Below are 20,844 nucleotides of genomic sequence, written 5' to 3'. Positions count from 1 at the left end.
TGAAATGGGAGAAACAATCCTGAGATCTGAATTGAAGAGAGCATTAAAAGATTTAAATGGCAGAAAGGCTCCTGGAATAGACGGAATACCTGTAGAATTACTGCGCAGTGCAGGGGAGGAGGCGATTGATAGATTATACAAACTGGTGTGTAATATTTATGAAAAAGGGGAATTTCCGTCAGACTTCAAAAAAAGTGTTATCGTAATGATACCAAAGAAATCAGGGGCAGATAAATGTGAAGAATACAGAACAATTAGTTTAACTAGTCATGCATCAAAAATCTTAACTAGAATTCTATACAGAAGAATTGAGAGGAGAGTGGAGGAAGTGTTAGGATAAGACCAATTTGGTTTCAGGAAAAGTATAGGGACAAGGGAAGCAATTTTAGGCCTCAGATTAATACTAGAAGGAAGATTAAAGAAAAACAAACCAACATACTTGGCGTTTATAGACCTAGAAAAGGCATTCGATAACGTAGACTGGAATAAAATGTTCAGCATTTTAAAAAAATTAGGGTTCAAATACAGAGATAGAAGAACAATTGCTAACATGTACAGGAACCAAACAGCAACAGTAGCAATTGAAGAACATAAGAAAGAAGCCATAATAAGAAAGGGAGTCCGACAAGGATGTTCTCTATCTCCGTTACTTTTTAATCTTTACATGGAACTAGCAGTTAATGATGTTAAAGGACAATTTAGATTCTGAGTAACAGTACAAGGTGAAAAGATAAAGATGCTACGATTTGCTGATGATATAGTAATTCTAGCCGAGAATAAAAAGGATTTAGAAGAAACAATGAACGGCATAGATGAAGTCCTACGCAAGAACTATCGCATGAAAATAAACAAGAACAAAACAAAAGTAATGAAATGTAGTAGAAATAACAAAGATGGACCACTGAATGTGAAAATAGGAGGAGAAAAGATTATGGAGGTAGAAGAATTTTTCTTATTTGGGAAGTAGAATTACTAAAGATGGACGAAGCAGGAGCGATATAAAATGCCGAATAGCACAAGCTAAACGAGCCTTCAGTAAGAAATATAATTTGTTTACATCAAAAATTAATTTAAATGTCAGGAAAAGATTTTTGAAAGTGTATGTTTGGAGTGTCGCTTTATATGGAAGTGAAACTTGGACAATCGGAGTATCTGAGAAGAAAAGGTTAGAAGCTTTTGAAATGTGGTGCTATAGGAGAATGTTAAAAATCAGATGGGTGAATAAAGTGACAAATGAGGAGGTATTGCGGCAAATAGATGAAGAAAGAAGCATTTGGAAAAATATAGTTAAAAGAAGAGACAGACTTATAGGCCACATACTAAGGCATCCTGGAATAGTCGCTTTAATTTTGGAAGGACAGGTAGAAGGGAAAAATTGTGTAGGCAGGCCACGTTTGGAATATGTAAAACAAATTGTTAGTGATGTAGGATGTAGAGGGTATACTGAAATGAAACGACTAGCACTAGATAGGGAATCTTGGAGAGCTGCATCAAACCAGTCAAATGACTGAAGACAAAAAAAAAAAAAAAAAATTTTTATTTTAAACAAATTTCAATAAAGAAATAAAATGTCTTACGCTAACAATAAAGAGATTGGAAATAAAATAAGAGCCCCCTCGAATTTTTACCATTATCATTATTATAAGTTATGACCTAAATTCACAACTATAGTGCATGGTTGGTAAAATAATGATAATGTCTGCAAGATCATTTTTATGTTAATTGATAATTCTGTCCCATAGAAAATTATAATTTTAAATTAAATAATTATTTAAAATAACATTTCGGTAAGCAGTTTGTTGAACTGATTGGGAACCTCATTGCAAGGTTGTAATTTAATTACATTATTTTACTTTTCAAAAGAAAGTAGACTCTGACACTATAATACCAAACACTGCTCGTCAGAGGTAAAAAAATCTCCTTCGACGTAAGTGTCAGAAGGGCGGTTCCAGTTTTAGCTAACCTTGAAAACGTACCCAAAAACCCAGTATTTTTCCTCTAACTCCGGTTCTTTAGAACTAATTCGCTTGAAAATCAACAAGGCTGTATTCCCAATAGGTTTACATGACTCCATAAGGTTTTGGCAAAAATCGGTTAAATTTTCGTCCAGTAGAGCAGACAAAAAAGTCTCATAAATACGTAAATAAATATGTATATAAACATGACTGATCACAGCAGCGAGGTTTTAGGATACAAAATGGGCTATCAGAGCAGATTTTGGCAGCCGTAAGTATGGCTCATATAGATATTTAGGAAACTAAATATTTTAACATATCTTTTGTTAACATTAATGAATATGAAATCTTTGCTGAAAATAATAATAGTCACTAATACTAAAATATAACAATACGTACCTCTCCCAAATCAGACAACGTAAATGTTTTAACTCAGTATTTCACAATAATTCGGCTTACGGTTTGTTATGCTTCCGTCGTCATTTTTAATATATTTACACAAATTTATTTAAAATATAACTAAACAATTTTTTTCTTGAAACAATATCACACTCCCGATGAATTTTTAAATAATCCTAATTAAAAAAGTACGAAAAAACCAGAATTTTCGGTATCCTGTTCAGCCTGTATATAAATGTATGTTGAAATAAGTTTAATTAACGACTTTTAAATTTTAAATTATTTTATTTATGTATTTTCTTATAAGAAGTATCTTTATATATTCATCCTAATATGTATTATTTCATATGTTCGTACTGAAAATAATTAATACAAAATCTAATCTATCCATTTTTAATTTTACAACTTTGTATTATTTTGTGATGCTGTTCTGATCAAGGTTTTTACTATTAATTTCCCTTAAGCCGTTCAGTCAAATTCTGGATTAATTAAATTTACCTTTGTCCGTGGAATCGCATAATCTATCCGTTCCAGACAAGATTTATATCATATATTATTACATGTAGATCAGAATAAAACATTTATTTGTATACTTTTTAATGAAAAGGTTATTATTAATTACTGTAATTTTATAAATACGGTTACAATGAGACACGACTCCTATTATATTTTTTAAATTAAGTTTTTAATTAAGATTATATATTTTTTTTTAAATTAATATAACAATTGTGATACTCTTACAAAACGGACGTAATTATTTTAATTTAACCTACTTGTGATTTAACATTTACAAAATTTATCTATGACAATCATTTTTTATGTATTTAATTTTATCATATGAATTTTATATTTTAATTCTAAATTATTATAAATTCCTTCTGAAGATGGCAGAATAGCCGAAAACGTTTGAGAAAATCAAATAACATACTGGTAAGCTGTTTTAAATATTATATTCTTATGTCTTATATAGAAAATATTATTCTTCTTTTGCAACTTTTTAGAAAAAAAATAAAAAAATCAATATAAAAAAGTGTGACAATGTATGTGTGAATAACAATAAAATTTAATAAATGTAGTTAATATGAATTATATCTGATACCGCATCAATAGTTAAAATTAACTGGTAATGTATTATTACTATTATTATTATTGTTCTTATTATTATTATTGAATAATAATTTACTAAAAGTAAGATATCAAGCATAGATATTGAATAAATAACTAATTTAGCCGATAAAGTTATGTTAGTATGAAGCTACTACTTATTTATATAATTTTCAGTAGTACAAAATAGAAAACGACTTCACATGAAAGCAAGTGATTGCGCGATAGAAGCGTTTTACAACATTCAATCTCTCTTTCTTCCTCTCACTTTATGTGAACACTCATTTTCTCTCTCACTCTCTCATTCTCATCATGAATTTGGCAGAAGGAGAAGATGAAGAAGAATTCGAAAACAAAGATGATGCACTTGGCGTGTTTAGAATTCCAACAACGATGTAACAAGTTTGATTTCAACAGGAAGAAATGCTTATTATACCATACACGAGTAAGATATATATATAAAATACCTAATACTTCATAAATATTTCATGTAGTCTTATTCTGTTTGATGAAATCAGTTAAATTACTCTATGTTCCATCCGGGTTCCAATTATAATTATTTACAATCAGGAAGAAGAACCTTCGTTAAAAATTCTCAAAATATTTTACTAACAAAGATGCTTCAAATTTTAATATACTCTCTTTTTTTTCAACTGAAATATTTTTTTCCGATATTCTTAGTAAATAACATAAAGAAAAGTACGCTTTAGTAGATCCGCTAATTTTCGTTGACTGATAAATGTATTTGTAATGTAGTTTCTGGTAATGCAATATATTACCAGAAAAATAATATATCTGTAATATATTTTGGTTTTATAATGAAACGTCTGAAAAACTTTCACATCGATTGATTCTTGAAATAGAGCATCAATTTGAAAAATTGTGAAATGAAACAGATGATTAAAGACATACTCGTTTACAGAGAATGTGTATCAAGTATCGAATAACAGACAATCAACAGAGACAAAGTATCTACTAACCTAAGGTATGTATTAAATGCAGAAGATATTCGAAAAGGAATACGTATTTATCCTGCGTAGATTCGCAAAATATTATTTAATATCCAGTACCACTTAGTTTATAACGTACTTAATGGAAAAATATTCTCAAAAAAAAAAACAATAGGAATTGAGTTGAGGCTGCTGATATCTTTTGCACATTCCTCGATTCCGATCCCGTAAGAAATCGCTTCTTGTGTAATGAGCACACTAGTAAATAAATAATTTTTTATTTTCTTTTGTTCAAAATCATCTGTAGTTGAAGCAATGAATGGATAGATATGAAAAATCATGGATACAAAAAATCTACCCCCAGCATTTACCTGGATAGATCAAGGAAAACCGAGGTAAAACCTTGAGAGACGTAAAAAAATACGCAATTATTAAAAAAAATTGTTTTTTGACTAAAAATCAAATTAAATATTTAACATATAAACATATAGAATAATGTTAAGGTACAAGAAAATAATAAACATAAAAAATAACTATATAGTAATCCATACTTCAGAAGGCATTAATATTAATTGTTTGAGCACGTACTTACTTATTGATGTGAGACGTCTTAATACAAAGGGTGGTACAGTAAAACAAATGTTTGGACACCTACCTTTTATTATTTTTTTATAAAAACAATACAAAAAAAAATTGAAATATATCTGATGAATGAATTTTTAACTTAGAGCTACATAAATTAGTGTCATGTGATAGTCAGTAATGGTTATTGGTAAAAATTTTATAACATTTCTCGTTAAACATATTTCAGTTAGTTTTTATTAGTTTAGTTTCCCATTTCTTATGAGAAACATTTAAACCTTTAAGAGAAAATAAAAAAAATTACTATTTTATTTTAGTATAATAAGAAAAATGTATTACCACCAAATTTTAAAAAGGATAAATTCCGGTTAACTTACAAAATTTTACACCTAATAAGAAAAGATCTGTGGTGTAATTGACTGAATATGAAATAAAATTGTCTAAGCAATGAAAACATAATGAAATAATCAAGTATTAGTTTATTCCCTTAAAATTCATTTTACAATATTTTGTTCGATGATAACTTTTTGTGGGATAACGAAATTAACTCTTTTTTGTAACATAAAAACGAGATATTAGATCTTCGATATTAGTTAACATTATACGTGATTTAATAATATTCTACCAAACTAGATAACATTACTTTCGTGTTACGTATGATATTTTTCGGACACTTAGTATGATTTTTTTACAACAGTAACTAGTTTTTTTTTTGTTTTGGTAAATAACCAAAACGAGCTAATTGATTTTCTTTTTGAATTTATTTAAATTAAAATATTTTTTTTCATAAAAACGATACCACGTTCTGCCGAACTTTTAAATATTAAATAAACCTCTTTTTTCCTACATACTATTTAACGTGTACTTGATTACGTATTCAAATATATACAATTAACAATTCCCTTTTTTTAATTTGCAATAATGTATTTTGATTGTGATCGTTTTTCCGTAATTAAAAACATTGAAGAAAAACAATTAGTTTGGCATGAACATGTTCAACGGATGAGTGAGGAGAGGTGGCCAGAAAAGGCGGTGGATTACTGTCCTGTCGCAAAAAGAAAGAGAGGTAAACCCAAAAAGACGTGAAAAAGAAGAGATGCACAGGGCAGTTGTAGAGAGAAAAATGGTGGTGGATAACTGGTTGGACAGAAAAGTATAGATATCAAGATGCGGAATGCGAAGCAATGTGTAGGAACCCCGCTTAAAGTAAATTAAGTAGTTTTTCCATAGTTTTCCTTAATTTTTCCAGGTTAATGCTGGATTAGTTTTTTTATCCGTTGGGTAGCAAAACTACTTTTTCCCGACATGACATATATAATGTTTACGTATGATTTTAATGAAATTTTAATTTATTAAAATTACAAAATACAAAATACAAGCTTAAGTAGATAAACAATGTATGTTTACCGTATATTATTCTAGCGGGATCCCAAATGAAACTATATACAAATTTTTACAAATATTTAACGTATTATATTTAAATAACAATTACAAAAATAAAATACAAATATATAATTAACTATAATAATGAATCTTTATTATAATAATTTTTTTTTTTATTATAATGAATTTTTAATTACAGAAAGTGCTCAGTAAGCCCACCTTGTGCTAAGCAAGCCTAGAGGCTTGCTTAAACACGTTTCAAAGTCTTTGAAAAAACATGCTGAAGCACCAAAGGAGTCACTGCATTTATAAATTTAATTATCTTACATTTCAGTTCATCTAGGGTTTGATGGTTGTTCTTGTAAACAGATCCTTTCATTGCTCCAGTTAAATACAGAACGGTAGGTGTCAAATATGAGCCTCTTGATGATCAAATGTAATGTAAAATGAGCCTCTCTTTTTCTGTTTAGCCTCCAGAACCACCGTAAGGTATTAATTAAGAAGATGAATGAGGATGATATGTATGAATGTAAATGAGCGTACCTCTGAAAAACTTACGCAGCAAATTTGGCGAAATATTTTCAGTGAATACCGTGGCTCAAATTTCTACCAAAATTACTACCTCCTTATTAGTGAAAGGATAAACGACTTCAATACAATAACATTTTGAGTTTACTGTATTCTGAATGATTATTCGCTTACTAGATATTGTACACCAAACTTCAAAGTTTTCGTTACGTAATGATCTTTCTAAGATATCATGAGAATTATTCACAGACCTTCCTGACTCTTCTGGCAGTTGATATGGCCTTAATGAAATATTACATCAAAATTGTTTTCTTTTTAATTTATAAAATCTAAAAACCACTGGAAGTACTAAACAAGTTTAGGAAAACAAATATTATATAAAAGTAGAATATAATTATTTGTACATGTTTTGTTTTAAATGTTTTTCATCGCTCCGTATTTGTATTATTCCTTGATATTTCTGCTTGCTGCCCAATTTTCTGATAATCCCTTTTGTTTCTGAGTTATGCCGTTGAAAATATCATCCAACTTTCTTCTACCAAAATGTAGTCTTTCGGACACGGGCGTGTTTTTGAAAGATCTAATTTCTTGGAAGTTATCGATTGAGTTTCACACAATATTGCGAAGTGGAAGTTAGATATCTCTAATCCTTTGATGAAACATTCCCTTTACGTACATTTTACCTCCTCAACGAAACACATTTTCAATAAAAAAATAAAAAATGCTATTATCAAGTAATAAAACCCTGTCAAACGTTGAAAACAAAACAGAGAAAATAAAAACCTAATGGTTATTGAAATAAAAAGTAATCTTAACCATGAAACCCACCGGATTTGTCTAGCGGTGAACACATCATTACAAAACAGCTGATTTCAAAGTCGATAGTTCTAAGGTTCAAATCCTAGTAAAAGCAGTTACTTTTATATGGATTTGAATACTAGATCATGAATACCGGTGATCTTTGGTGGTTCTTTTTTTTTTTTTGAGTTCATCAGTTTTTATTTCCCCCCTGCAGCTAGATCCGAAACCAAGCATGAACACGCTGCAGTGGCTGCCATCGCCTCAAACTGTCTAGTCGAGAACTGACGTTCCCCCAGACAGCCTGGACTCGGTCTTTAATTAGTCACCATGCCTCTAACGAGAGGACCTCGTAGAGATCCCCTCACCGGGACGCCACGCCCCCGGTCTTGACGCGACGCTTCAAATGAGAAACCCCCAAAGGGTTCTCCCAACAGGAAAACGGTCTTACTTTGTCCCCCTCATCGAAGTTCGGAACACTAAGAGAGTCCCTGTCCAATCACCAGCAGCGGGACACCTAAGCGGCCCACCCCTCCTCGTCAGGGCTGTCTCAACGCAGGTCTTCCCCAAAACACAGGAAAAGCACCTCATTATTTGGTCTTGGTCCTGCAGCCGCGTCCTTCGAGAGAATGCCCCCGAGAATTACGAAAGGTACATTTGGCCTCCGTTGGGCAATCCTTACGTAGATGCCGAGCGATCCTACAGTTGAAACAATGTCCTCGCCTATGGCGCCGCAGGACCCAGCCCAGTGCCCAATCTTTGATGGTTGTGTTTCAATTAACACACGTCTCAGGAATGGTTGACCTAAGACTGTACAAGACTACACTTCATTTACACAAATACATATCCTCCTCACTGATCCTCTGAAGTAATATCTTATGGTGGTTCCAGAGGCTATAGAATGTTAAAACAAAGAAAAATGTTAAATATGAAACATGGAAAACAGTGTGATTAAAGTCAGCAATTACTTTTACTGTTGACAATATCAAAACTTACGTTAATAGAATTTTATTTTTTGAAATTAAATGCTTTTGTTTAGGACACGCTTTCGCTTGGCACATGATTAAAAGAAATATCATCGAATCTTATCACAATTTGAGATAAGCTATGCAATTAGTTCTTACCTACCTACCTAAATCATAATAGATGCATTATTAGTCGGCAATGAAAATTGTTAATAAACTGTAAAATTACGTCAAAAGAAAGTCCGATATCAATATTTTATATGATAAAAGAAAGCTTTTAAAGGTTTTTAAAATTATAATTGGAGGTAAAATAAGGTTTAAAAAATCAAAACAAAAAATTGCTATTTGCTTTTTATGTGAAACAAATTTCAACGCAAACAAAGAATTTTAATTAAGTTTATATTTTGTGCTAGTAAAAAAAAAAAAAAAAAAATTAAACGAAAGGCCTATAACTTTTAACCCTCATACTCTCTCTACCTTCGTATATACAAAAAAATTTGATACGATTAAGTTATGCCTGTTAAAAACTGAAAGCATGTTGAATTAGATTTTTTCCTAACGTAACCGTTAATTCTGTAGATAATTAAAACATCATTAGATATTAAAATATTCAAAAGAATTTTAACAACGGTCTGTTCTAATTATCGCAAGTAAAAATGAGTTATAAAACGTGATTATCTACACAATTACATTGCTTTTTTACTTTGCGACTACAGAAATAGCATGATATTTTGGTGGGAAATAGACTGATTATAAACATGTTTTCTTTTTTTTAATAAATGCAAGACGCATATAAAAACAACTATAAAAACCCGTTTGCCATCATAAAACTCATTTAACTGTAATGAAAATTTAAATAAATTTTAAAAAACTACATAAAGGAAAAAAAATTAACTTTGTCTCTGTTGAACACTCAATAAAAATTAGAATATTTTTTTTTTTTTAAACGCCATGACTATCCAAAATGGTTGTAGAATACGATTAGCGGACGTTTGGTCCACACGGTAAGGTCCACTTACCCGGAGGTCTACAAAAGTCTAATGTCACTGTTTACTATCTGATACGAACCGTATGATAGTCTTAAATACGGCATATTCTTACAAAAATAATGTACCTCAAACACCAGGTTTAAAAGAGAAAGCGAGAAAAAAAAGTTGTTCCAGTTTCCTTCACGAATCCAAAGTATCCGGTTGTACATAAAAATAAGAAGTAATTTCTCAAACATGGTACCGCTGATATATTAAATGAATAAATTAACATTTAATATAAGCCACCTTACCAGCACGTTGATATGTACTGTAGATCTTTTGGCTTATTTGGAAGCCATCATCAGGAGTTAAAATTAATATATTTAAAGTCATAATTTTGACTTTAAATATGATATATACTTAAAATTTTAAAATTTTAAAAACAGTCATGCCATTTTAAAAACAGTCATTTTAAAAAACAGTCACTAGCAGGACTGTCCCAGTCCTGATAGTATACTAGTAGGACCGGTTTTTTTTTTAACTTTAAAAACCAAACTTAAAAAAACTTTTTGTAAACTTTTGACATTAAATGTATTAATTATAACTCCTGATGATGACTTCTAAGTAAGCCGAAAGATCTACAGTACATATCAAGGTGCTGGTAAGGTGGATTGTATTAATTGTTAATTTATTCATAAAATAAAAAGTTTTATTAAAACAAGGCGATATTTAGTCAATCAAGTGAATTATTAAAACCTTTCACCACGGAGTCTGGTTGTAAATCACTGTTCGTAAAGAAAGTGTCTCTTGTTCGTTAAATGCATTTTTACAACCACACGTACGACAAGCGGTGATAGCACAAAGCATTTAAGTAATTGGTCTATCAAATAATTAAAACCATATTTAAAAATTTAAATATTTCATAGGTCTCCAAAATAAATATAACCAATGGATTTTACTCTGTGGATAAATTGTATCTAGGACATTTGTCCGGTAGACAAAAACAAAAAAATAGATTAGAAGTTAAATATTTGTGTTTGGCAGTGATTAGATAGTACCCTTCTTTTTCCTGTTTAGCCTCCGGTAACTACCGTTTACATAATTCTTCAGAGGATGAGTGAGGATGATATGTATGAGTGTAAATGAAGTGTAGTCTTGTAAATTCTCAGTTCGACCATTCCTGAGATGTGTGGTTAATTGAAAACCCAACCACCAAAGAACACCGGTATCCACGATCTAGTATTCAAATCAATGTAAAAATAACTGGCTTTACTAGGACTTGAACGCTGTAACTCTCGACTTCCAAATCAGCTGATTTGGGAAGACGCGTTAACCACTAGACCAACTCGGTGAGTTGATTAGATAATACCAAACTCCTAACTTTATTACTCTATTAAAGTACTTATCTAGCGGTTATCAAATAAGAAATAAAATTTCAGGATAGTCCATTGGCAGCCATTCCGGACCTATTCAAAGAAAAAAGATGTACCGAATCTAATAATTCTAATATACTTTAAGCAGATACACCCACGGAACCCTTAATTCAGAAAAAGATATCATAGATGAAGTTGGAAAAGAAGGAAGTCTTTTTATAGAGTAACCACAACATGAATAAATTTACCAAAAAATAAACATATAACCAGTCCTGTCCATGTATTATTCGTAAAGATTTCTCAGGAGGTAGGCATTTTTATGTAGATGGGGCAGTTGAACATAATAACCGACGATAACAGGTTAATTAATTTAAAAAATGCTTAAAAAAATGGTTACTCCTTCAAAGCTAACCACTTAAAAAAAGGTTCAGGAATCTTAAAGGAACAAATTTGTCCATAGCAGAAATTATGAAGGGAATAAAAATAAACAAGTTAAATTCCAGGGTCGTTCAGAAATTTTTCAGCCCCTGAGAGAGATGGCGTTAAGTATAACCAAATGACAATAACAGTAGTAGCAAATTGATCCTTTAGATGCGTTTTGCGAAGTTCAACATGCGCGCAATAAAGTAAGCAAGTGCTGACATTCTCTGTAAAATGGATAAAATTGAAGTTCGTCCTTATAACAGCTTAAAGAGCGTAGAGTAAACAAACAGTTTTTTTTAATAGTTGTTTTTAAATGAATCGTGTATACACTAAAAAAAAAGTATTTGGAATCAATTTCACACGAAAAAAGTTACGTTATTTTTACATATGTCACTTTGTAAAAAAAATTTGATGTAGAAAACACGTAAGATTTACAAGCATATCGGTTCGAATCCGACTTCATTTCCTGTGTTTTTTTGTATTTCTTTGTACGCTTATTAAATTACGTAAACAGTTTTTTTTTTTTTTTTTTTTTAAGTGAAAAATATATAAAATATTATTTCATTAATAACTTCTAATATTTTTTCTTTTTTTTTGTTATTGCATTATTACTTGGTAAAACGTTTTTTTTTTGCAATCAGAGGTTAATAATTATTAATAAACCAATAAAGTTATTAAAAAGTTAATAAAAAAACAGTTAAAAAAAGGTGATGAAGTCCGATTCTAACCGATGTCTTGTAAGATCCAAATATTTCATTAATTAAAATTTCATTTGGCTATAACTAACCAATAAAAATAAGTACCACTTATGATATACCGTTGAAAAGCTCTAAATGAGGGGTTATAACTGCAGTTAAGAAAAAGTCGAAAATCCAGATATGTTGGATTTTACACTTCCTTTATTTCATACAAGGAATTAAAAACAATGTAATTATGTAGATAATAACTTTTTATAACTGATTTTTACTTGCAATAATTAAAGCAGACCCTTGTTAAAATTCTTTTGAATATTTTTAGATTTCAGTTGCACTTCATTTTCCACGATATAAAAAATTATCTGCCGAATTTTAAAGTGGTAGTACACCGATTCAAGATGACAAACACTGGGTACGTCCAAAAATCCCCACGACCGATGAAATTATCATAAAATTAAAAATTCCGTATCAGCACGTCTCCGACTTAAAGTGCTCGAGATTCCTAACATTGTAAAAATCTCTATAAACCGTGTTAATAATATTTCACGCGTTCATAAATTTTATCAGATGTTTTGGTATGAAAAAGTCTCTCGCTAGATGGGTGCCACGTTTGATAGCAGTTGAACAAAAAGCACATTCGACTGAATACTATTCAAGAGTGCTTAATATATATTTAAAAAGCAATTCCACTGAGTTTATTTGAAATTTTATAACAGTACATGGATTCACAATAACACTCTGAAGATCAAACTTGTATGGGAGCAGGTGAAAGTATACCACAGAAAACGAAATCAGTTTCGTCTTCAGGAAAGCGATGGCTGCGGTTTTTTTAGAGGAATCTCGAGGTGTGATGTCATAAATTACCTGGTAAAAGACAAAACTATCACTGGTACTATTATGCTTCACTACTGAACAGATTTATGGGTGCTATTTAACTTTTGCATGCAGTCAAAAAAAAGGTGAGTTTTCACCATGGCAGTGTGCCTGCATACATTTATCGATGTTGCAGCAGAATTTCCTGATATATAAATTAATATATGATATATATCCGTATGCAGTGCATGTATACACTTTATTATGTATCCTAATATTTTATAAATTTCTATTGTATAAATTCATATAACGTATGTATAATATTAATGTTTTTTTTTTTTTGTTAGTAAATCAATTGAATTGTGTATTATATATTTGCAATTTTAAATCTAATAAAGTAATACAAGACATATATATACAGACAGAGTATATATAGCTGCTTTTACGTTTTTATATATAAAAAATATTTTTTTTATAATGTATCTGTAATGCATAAATGAGGGAAAATCAATTTTATTCTAAAACTATAATTTAAGATTTATTGTTACAAAAACATTTCAGAGAATAGAACGGATAATTAATTATTTAAAAAATAATAATAATGACTTGATGAAATCCCTTATATAATCTTAATATTCTGACGAAAATACATTATTAGTAAAAAACAATATTAATATATATTACATTACAGTATACAATATACATATACTCGTGTATATATATATATTACACTTTTCTTTTTTGTTTTTCAAATTATCATACGTACTATCGTACCCTCTTAACGATCTTTATTCAAAACCTTTTTTCAAACTTACAATTTGTCTTTGTTTGAAAGACTTCATCAGTTACCTTTTTTAACTAAATATGATATGAAATCCTGAGTACCTATATATTTTTAAATAAATAAATAATACACCCACATCGAATGTACTTTTCTACTGCCTGTAGTCGAGTTGTAATGCGTATAAGAAGTAATAACTACTAGCAGTTTAATAATTACCAAGAAATTGGAAAAGTGATGTTATTTGCACCGTGTATGTATTTATAATATATAAACGACTATATATATATATACACACACCCACACGACAAAATATATATGATCTATATATTTTGTCAAAAGTATTTTTGCGCAAGCGTTGACTTTGTATATTAATATATGACCTACTTCCTACCTGGTGTAGTGCGTGGGTCTTCAGATAAGACGGTCTTTCGTACGCTATGATATTTTAATGGGAAACAGATTTGTATAGAGATCACAGCTTTTGTACAGTTTATTGCAATTAGCAACGATATTGTTCTGAATGAAAAAAATATATTTTCATAAAACAAAATTTTTTACGGCGAATAAAAATTTATATTTATACAAAACATAAAATCTCATTGTAAAAATTATATTAGAATTAATTGATATAATACATATATATAAAATCTTTTACCTTATAAGTACCGAGATGATCGACGACGCAAGGTAATGAAGCGTCTCGACCCAGAGCAACTGTTACGTTGGGTATCGGCTCGGCAAACTTTGGTTCTTCGGTGACAGCTGTAAACAAATGAAATAAAGGTAAATTTATTAAAATGACAAGAAAAATAAGTTTAAATTAAATTTTATAAAATGCTTTAACAAATAAATTATTATTTCACAACAAATTATTAAACGTACGACAAATGTATTGACATTTAAAAATTCATAGAAGAAATACGAGTATGTATAAACTGCATATTCTAAGATGGCAATTACTTCATAAAATAGAAAGGTCACAGAAATTATTTCATGATTAAATTCATAATGTAGACTTTTCGTTTCAAACTGTAATATGTAATATAGTTATATATATACTCTGACATTATTATTTTTTTAATTTTACGGCCACTGGACCATTTAAGTCAATCTGCGTCTTCTTCGATGAGCGCATATTCTGTGTTCTGTTCTTTCGAAATTCGTTGTACCTCTTCATTTGTTCTGATCTCTCTCTTCCTTTAGGAAATAACCTTTTTATTGAGAGTCGTTTGTCTGTTATTGGCCTAAGTCTTATTTTCTTGTCCTGCAGTTTTTTTATGGTTTCTGTCTTGTTTTGTAAATCTTCCAGAGTTATTTCCAGTTCCTCGATTTCCTCTCTTATTTGCATAATCCATTCTACTCTTTGCTTCCGATTACAAATCTTCTCTACAATTTTTCTTATTAATCTGGTTACTGATGTCCTCATTAGATGCCCAAAGAAAGATATTCTTTTCTTACGAATAGTATTTGTGATGGGTTCTAACTTTCTGTACCTCACTTAATTTGGCATTATCCATCATCGTTCTTTTCTTGGATGTTTCTTGTTTATATAGTTCTTGCTATTCTTCTCTCTAATTCTTTTCCAGTGAGTGGCATTGAGAAGAATTTTACTACCATAGATTACTTCTGGCTAAACTACTATTTTGTAATGTTTTAATTTCGTGTTGATAGAGAGGTATTTTTCTCTATATGTGGACCGTGTTAATTTTTGGTCTTTTATCATTTTATTAATTCTTTCTTGCCAGACAGGTTTTTCATTTAAGTTATATGTTATATATTCTACTAGGTATTTAAACTATTGTACTATTTTTCACTTTTCTGTTGTTTACTATTACGTGGTTTATTACTAATGGCTCCACTATTATTATTTCTCTTTTTTTCAAATGAGATTAGAAGCTCTATTCTCTGTGCTGTATTTTGAAGGCTCGTTACTTGGGTTTTGGCTTCTTTGATGTTTTTAGCTGCTATTAGCGCTAATCCTAGGCAACACAAGTTTATTAAGTCCTTATTGGTTCCAATTTTTACGCTCTTAGGATTTCCTTATACTATTCTCTCATCACATACTCCAGAACACAGTTAAAGAGCTGTGGTGACAAACCGTTTCCCTTCCTTAGTTCTGTTTTAATCGTAAATGATTCAGATAATTCTCCCCTCAAATTGCACTTTGGATTAGGTGTTAAAGTTAATTTTATCATTCGTATTTACTTGGAGTGAAGTCTGAAATTTCTTAATTTGTTTATAATCGATCGTCTGTGGATACAATCATAGGCTTTCTTGAAGTCTACAAAGGTTATGACTTGTTACTTATATATTCTTTTGTAGATATCAATTATTAATTTAAGGACTGAAATCTTCCATGGTATTTTCCTAATTCTTGTTTAAATTGACCTTTACAACAATTGTAGAAAATTCTCTACATTACTTTGTACGTGCAATCCAAGAGAATTTTCAATTTGTGTGTAGTTGTCCGAGTTTGATTTTTCACCTGTTTGTACAACAGATATATAACAGAGCTGTACAGCAGAGCTGTAATCCAGTGTCCTGGTAATTCTTCTTTAACCAAAATTTCACTGCATTCATGTAATGATATTTTCACTTGTTCTGCTGCATTTTTCTAGAGTTCTGCTAATTTTTTTACTTTTTCTACTAGCTTTGTAGTTCTTGAGTTCTCTACCTTGTATACATCGAGGATTGACGATGCCTTTATATTTTCTGTTGGTTTTTTACTAGGGTTTCTGTATTTTTTTGGAAGAGTTCTGAGATGTCTTTGCAATTTATAATCTTTTTAAATGCTTCCACTAAAATTTCTGAATGTTTTTATTGGAATAGTCCATTTTATTATTTTTATCTTTCAAGATAAGAATTGGCGATCATATTTTTGGAGTTGTCTGCCAATATTTTGTAATAATCTCATAATGTCTTGAGTTTGTTTTCTTGCTATTCGTTTCTATACATATATACATAAAGAATATTAGCACTTTATGGACTTTATAAACAAAAAGAGTCTTTAATTATTTATCTAAATTAAAGAATAAAAAACTGATTTCAAAAACTGGAAAATATAAAGGAATTAATTTTAAAGAAAAAGAAATTTTGGATCGAAGTACTTTCAAAAATAAAAAATTTCCAGTTTTCAGAAAAAATCACGATGAAAAATGGGAAAAAATTTTCACAAAAGAAAGAAACGAAGTAATCAAAGAATATAAGAGTACTACCAGAAAAGGAGAAAAAAAAATACATACTAAAACTGTATTTAATGCGAGAGAAACAGAATTTTTTAAAAATGTGTGCGCGCGCTTTTGTGTATTTAGTGATTTACTTACAAGAGAGTATAACACTGAAATGTTGATGCACAGTATATTTTCTTTTTCCTACATGGAAATTATCAGTATAATATCACTTTGCTAATTATAAACAATCTCTTGTTATTATTAACTTTAAATAAAATATGCTAAAAGATACAGATGTTTCCATCTACAGAGACGAAAACAATGTCATTACGAGAAAAAAGAAAACGGTATCGCCCATCCAAAGCCAAATAGCAGTGTTCCATAAAATTAATGTTGAAAATTAAATAATTGTAAGATTTGTTTTAGTGAAATGATTTTATTTTATGAAAAGAATAATAACCAATTTATTAATTATTATTAAAATTATTTCTAATAAAAGAAAAATAAATTATTTCAAGAAATATAATTTTTTTAAGTGAAATAGTTTTAGTTTTAAGAAAGAATACAGTTAAAATAGAAAATAAATTTATAAAATCCTAATTTCTTATTTAAATCCTTCCCTAACACAATTAGTAGGTAAATTGTAGTACATAATTTTAATTCTCTCTCTCTCTCTCTCTCTCTCTCTCTCTCTCTCTCTCTCTCTCTGTGTGTGTGTGTGTGTGTGCGACGCGTGTGTGTTTATTATGTGTTTTATACATATATATATATTATTATGTAATATATGTATATATTATATTTGCACATAGTATAAAAAAATATGTTGCCAGTTTTCATAGTCATTTCATAAATAGTGGATATATATATACTATAATTATTGTGTTTCTATTACCTTATTATGAATTTATTTTGTCTACTGGACGTACCGTATTTCTACATGGCAAAACTGATTATAAAAACTGGTACAGGGAAAGAGTAGTATTTTCAGTTTATATAATGGTGTCTTCTACTGTACATTGCAGATAATATACTGCTAGGAAAACAGAATATCTAAGGAAATCATTCATTTATTCTTAGAAATTTATTACAAACCATATAATATGATTTTTACCAATAGTTATTAAACTTAAAAAAAAAAAATTAAATATCATGCACTAAATCTGCTTGTAAGCTTTTCTAGTGCCTACATAAACACAAACAATCATTTTATTTAGCTAACTAATCTACTTCAGTGTTAAACAATAAACCAATATCAACATGTTTTCTTACTTTTCATACGGCTTTCCCCTCTATTAGTATTGCATACTCACCACTACAAAACTTAATCTTAATTCTACTGGTTCTACCAATAGAAACGCTATCTTCTTTATTTTCTCACGAATTCTTTTTTATTGTTTTATTGTTGATGCATACGCATCACTTAAAATTAAACACTATTAGAAAATATAAAATAACAATAACCTCGAAATAATCAATAATAAATTATGACGCATTTAAAAATCAGGATGGTTGGATGAAAAAATAGATATTATAGTAAGTAATTAAAGTAAGTGTGACTAAAAACCCACCAAGTTGGTCTAGTGGTGAACGCGTCTTCCCAAATCAGCTGATTTGGAAGTCGAGAGTTCCAGCGTTCAAGTCCTAGTAAAGCCAGCTATTTTTACACGGACTTGAATACTAGATCGTGGATACCGGTGTTCTTTGGTGGTTGGGTTTCAATTAACCACACATCTCAGGTATGGTCGAACTGAGAATGTACAAGACTACACTTCATTCACACTCATATATATCATCCTCATTTATTCTCTGAAGTATTATCTAAACGGTAGTTACCGCAGGCTAAACAGGAAAAAGAAGGAAAAAGAAACTAAAATTTTAATTTCAACCGTTAAAGATTTCAGAAGGTATAGGCTTTTTAACATATATTAAAATAAATAGTAACACTCGCGGTTACGTATTACAACGTTTGTCATTACAATAAAAATATTTCCCCTTTTCCAAGAAAAAACAATCGAAATAATTTATCAATTATTTTAACTAGGTTACCAAAACATCAAACAACATAATAAATACATGTTAAAGAATGAATTATGTAAATGGTTCGTAATTAATTTGTATACTTCATATATATTCCACTTTCACTATATTCCACACAATTACGAGGTTAAAGATAGAGTCTCTTCAATTCCAGTTTCTTATAAACGTAATGATTAAAATGCATTATTCCATGAAAGAAAATAATATATTAATTTGTTTCTTGCATTATCTGTTAATAACATTTTTTTCAACAGTAAATTAGCAAGTTAAGCTACTGCGATAAAAGAGAGACACTAGAAAGATTTGCTTTTTTTAAGAATAAGGATAATAACTTATTAATCTTAAATTGGTCTTATTAAATATAAATTGGTATAAATTCATACCAATTTATTTTATGAACAGAGCAAATGTGTTGGTTGTAGAGATGAATATCTCATCTCCTGCATTTTAATGGGTTTAAAATTTTAATATGCTACTACTCGTTCAACTCGGAGAAGAAGGCATCGGAAAACCACTTCCCTTCTTACATTTCACAGGAAGCATACCTGTTCTTTTTGAGAATGGTTATGCTACTTTCGGCTGTTACTAAATTGTCTCGCCACATTGCTTAAAATGTAAGGTTATTTAGAAAGTAAGCGATTGTGTTAGACGTCTAGCGATTTGTGAGTAGTAAAAGTACTTCATTGAAATGATTAAGGGATTATGAAGGGAATTAGGAGATCTTTAATTCTGTTTTTATTGTAACACGTTTGACTGGAATCGCGTTGTATACCTTATTATATTCATACTTGTTTTCGAAGTAATGAATTCCATATATGACTCGATATACCCTGAGGGGTTTATCTATGTCCAATCAAAATTTGATTTGTTATTTCAAAGAAAAAATATACTCTCACCACGAAAAATAGTTACATTCATTATGAACAAAAAACTAAATACGAAAGAATGACTGGAGTACGACTGTATTTGTTTTTTGTACAGCCTGAAAAAAGGTATCCTCAGAATTGGATTATTCGTCCACTGCGTCGTTTCTTAACAGTATATTATTTTCTTTAAGATTTTAATATTTTGCTTAAGCTTCTTAATATCTCTTCCTAGGTTCAGATTCTGCAAACTGAAAAAATTACTTTTCTGCGATTATTTATGTGATATCATTTATCATCCGCATGTTTGAATTTTGAGATGATGCTTAAATTTTGAGATCCATAAAAAACAAAATAGGCCCATAAAAAAAGTAAATAAGACCCATAAGGACCCCAACAGGACCCAAGTAGGATTCTTATAGGTCCTTTTTAAAGGAATTAAGACTCATAAGGATCCTATTTCCTTGACCAACTGTGATCAAAATGAAATGGCAACAATCACCTGAAGATAGAAGCCATCGTGCTAAATATCATTCAAGTAGGTCCATCCATCTGGATAAATCAAACAAAAAACAGACCAATATAACCTATAAATACATCTGTGTTTTTCTGTATATCCTCCGGAATCACCATAAGGTATTAATTCAGATAATGAATGAGAATGACATGTATGAATGTAAATGAAGTGTAGTCTTGTACAGTCTCAGATTGGCCATTCCTGAGATGTGTTGTTAATTGAACCCCAACCACCAAATAACACCGGTATCCACGATCTACTATTTAAACCCGTATAAACGTAAGTACCTTTACGAGGATTTGAAGCTTAGAGCTTTCGAATTCGAAATCAGCTGATTTGCGATGACGAGTTCACCAGTAGATCATCCCGGTGAATCTATAAGTACTTTATAAAACGTATTTAAAAACAAGCTTTCGAAAAATTGTTAATGTTAAATTTTGTTTATGGGTTGATTATAAAGGGACATATCACTTAAAAATATACCACAAAAAAACCGACCTACAAACCTGACCCGATTCGCATATTTTCCATTATATA

At 29.9% G+C, this 20,844-nt stretch overlaps 1 protein-coding gene across 2 annotated transcripts in view; it reads right to left on the bottom strand.

Annotated features, from left to right (window-relative positions):
• The window catches only part of DIP-delta (Dpr-interacting protein delta), a 1,030,723-nt gene that overhangs the window by 501,968 nt on the left and 507,911 nt on the right, over nucleotides 1-20,844 (bottom strand). For both annotated transcript variants that reach the window (XM_075358853.1, XM_075358852.1), the window contains exon 2: nucleotides 14,376-14,482. In XM_075358853.1, the coding sequence (XP_075214968.1) occupies nucleotides 14,376-14,482 (107 nt within the window). The remainder of the gene's footprint in view (nucleotides 1-14,375; nucleotides 14,483-20,844) is intronic.

The sequence above is a fragment of the Lycorma delicatula genome, chromosome 3 (assembly GCF_047948215.1).
Source record: "Lycorma delicatula isolate Av1 chromosome 3, ASM4794821v1, whole genome shotgun sequence".
Classification (NCBI taxonomy): Eukaryota; Metazoa; Arthropoda; class Insecta; order Hemiptera; family Fulgoridae; genus Lycorma; species Lycorma delicatula.
The sequence above is the reverse complement of the archived record's forward strand: the minus strand, read 5'-3'. Positions and strand labels throughout refer to the sequence as shown.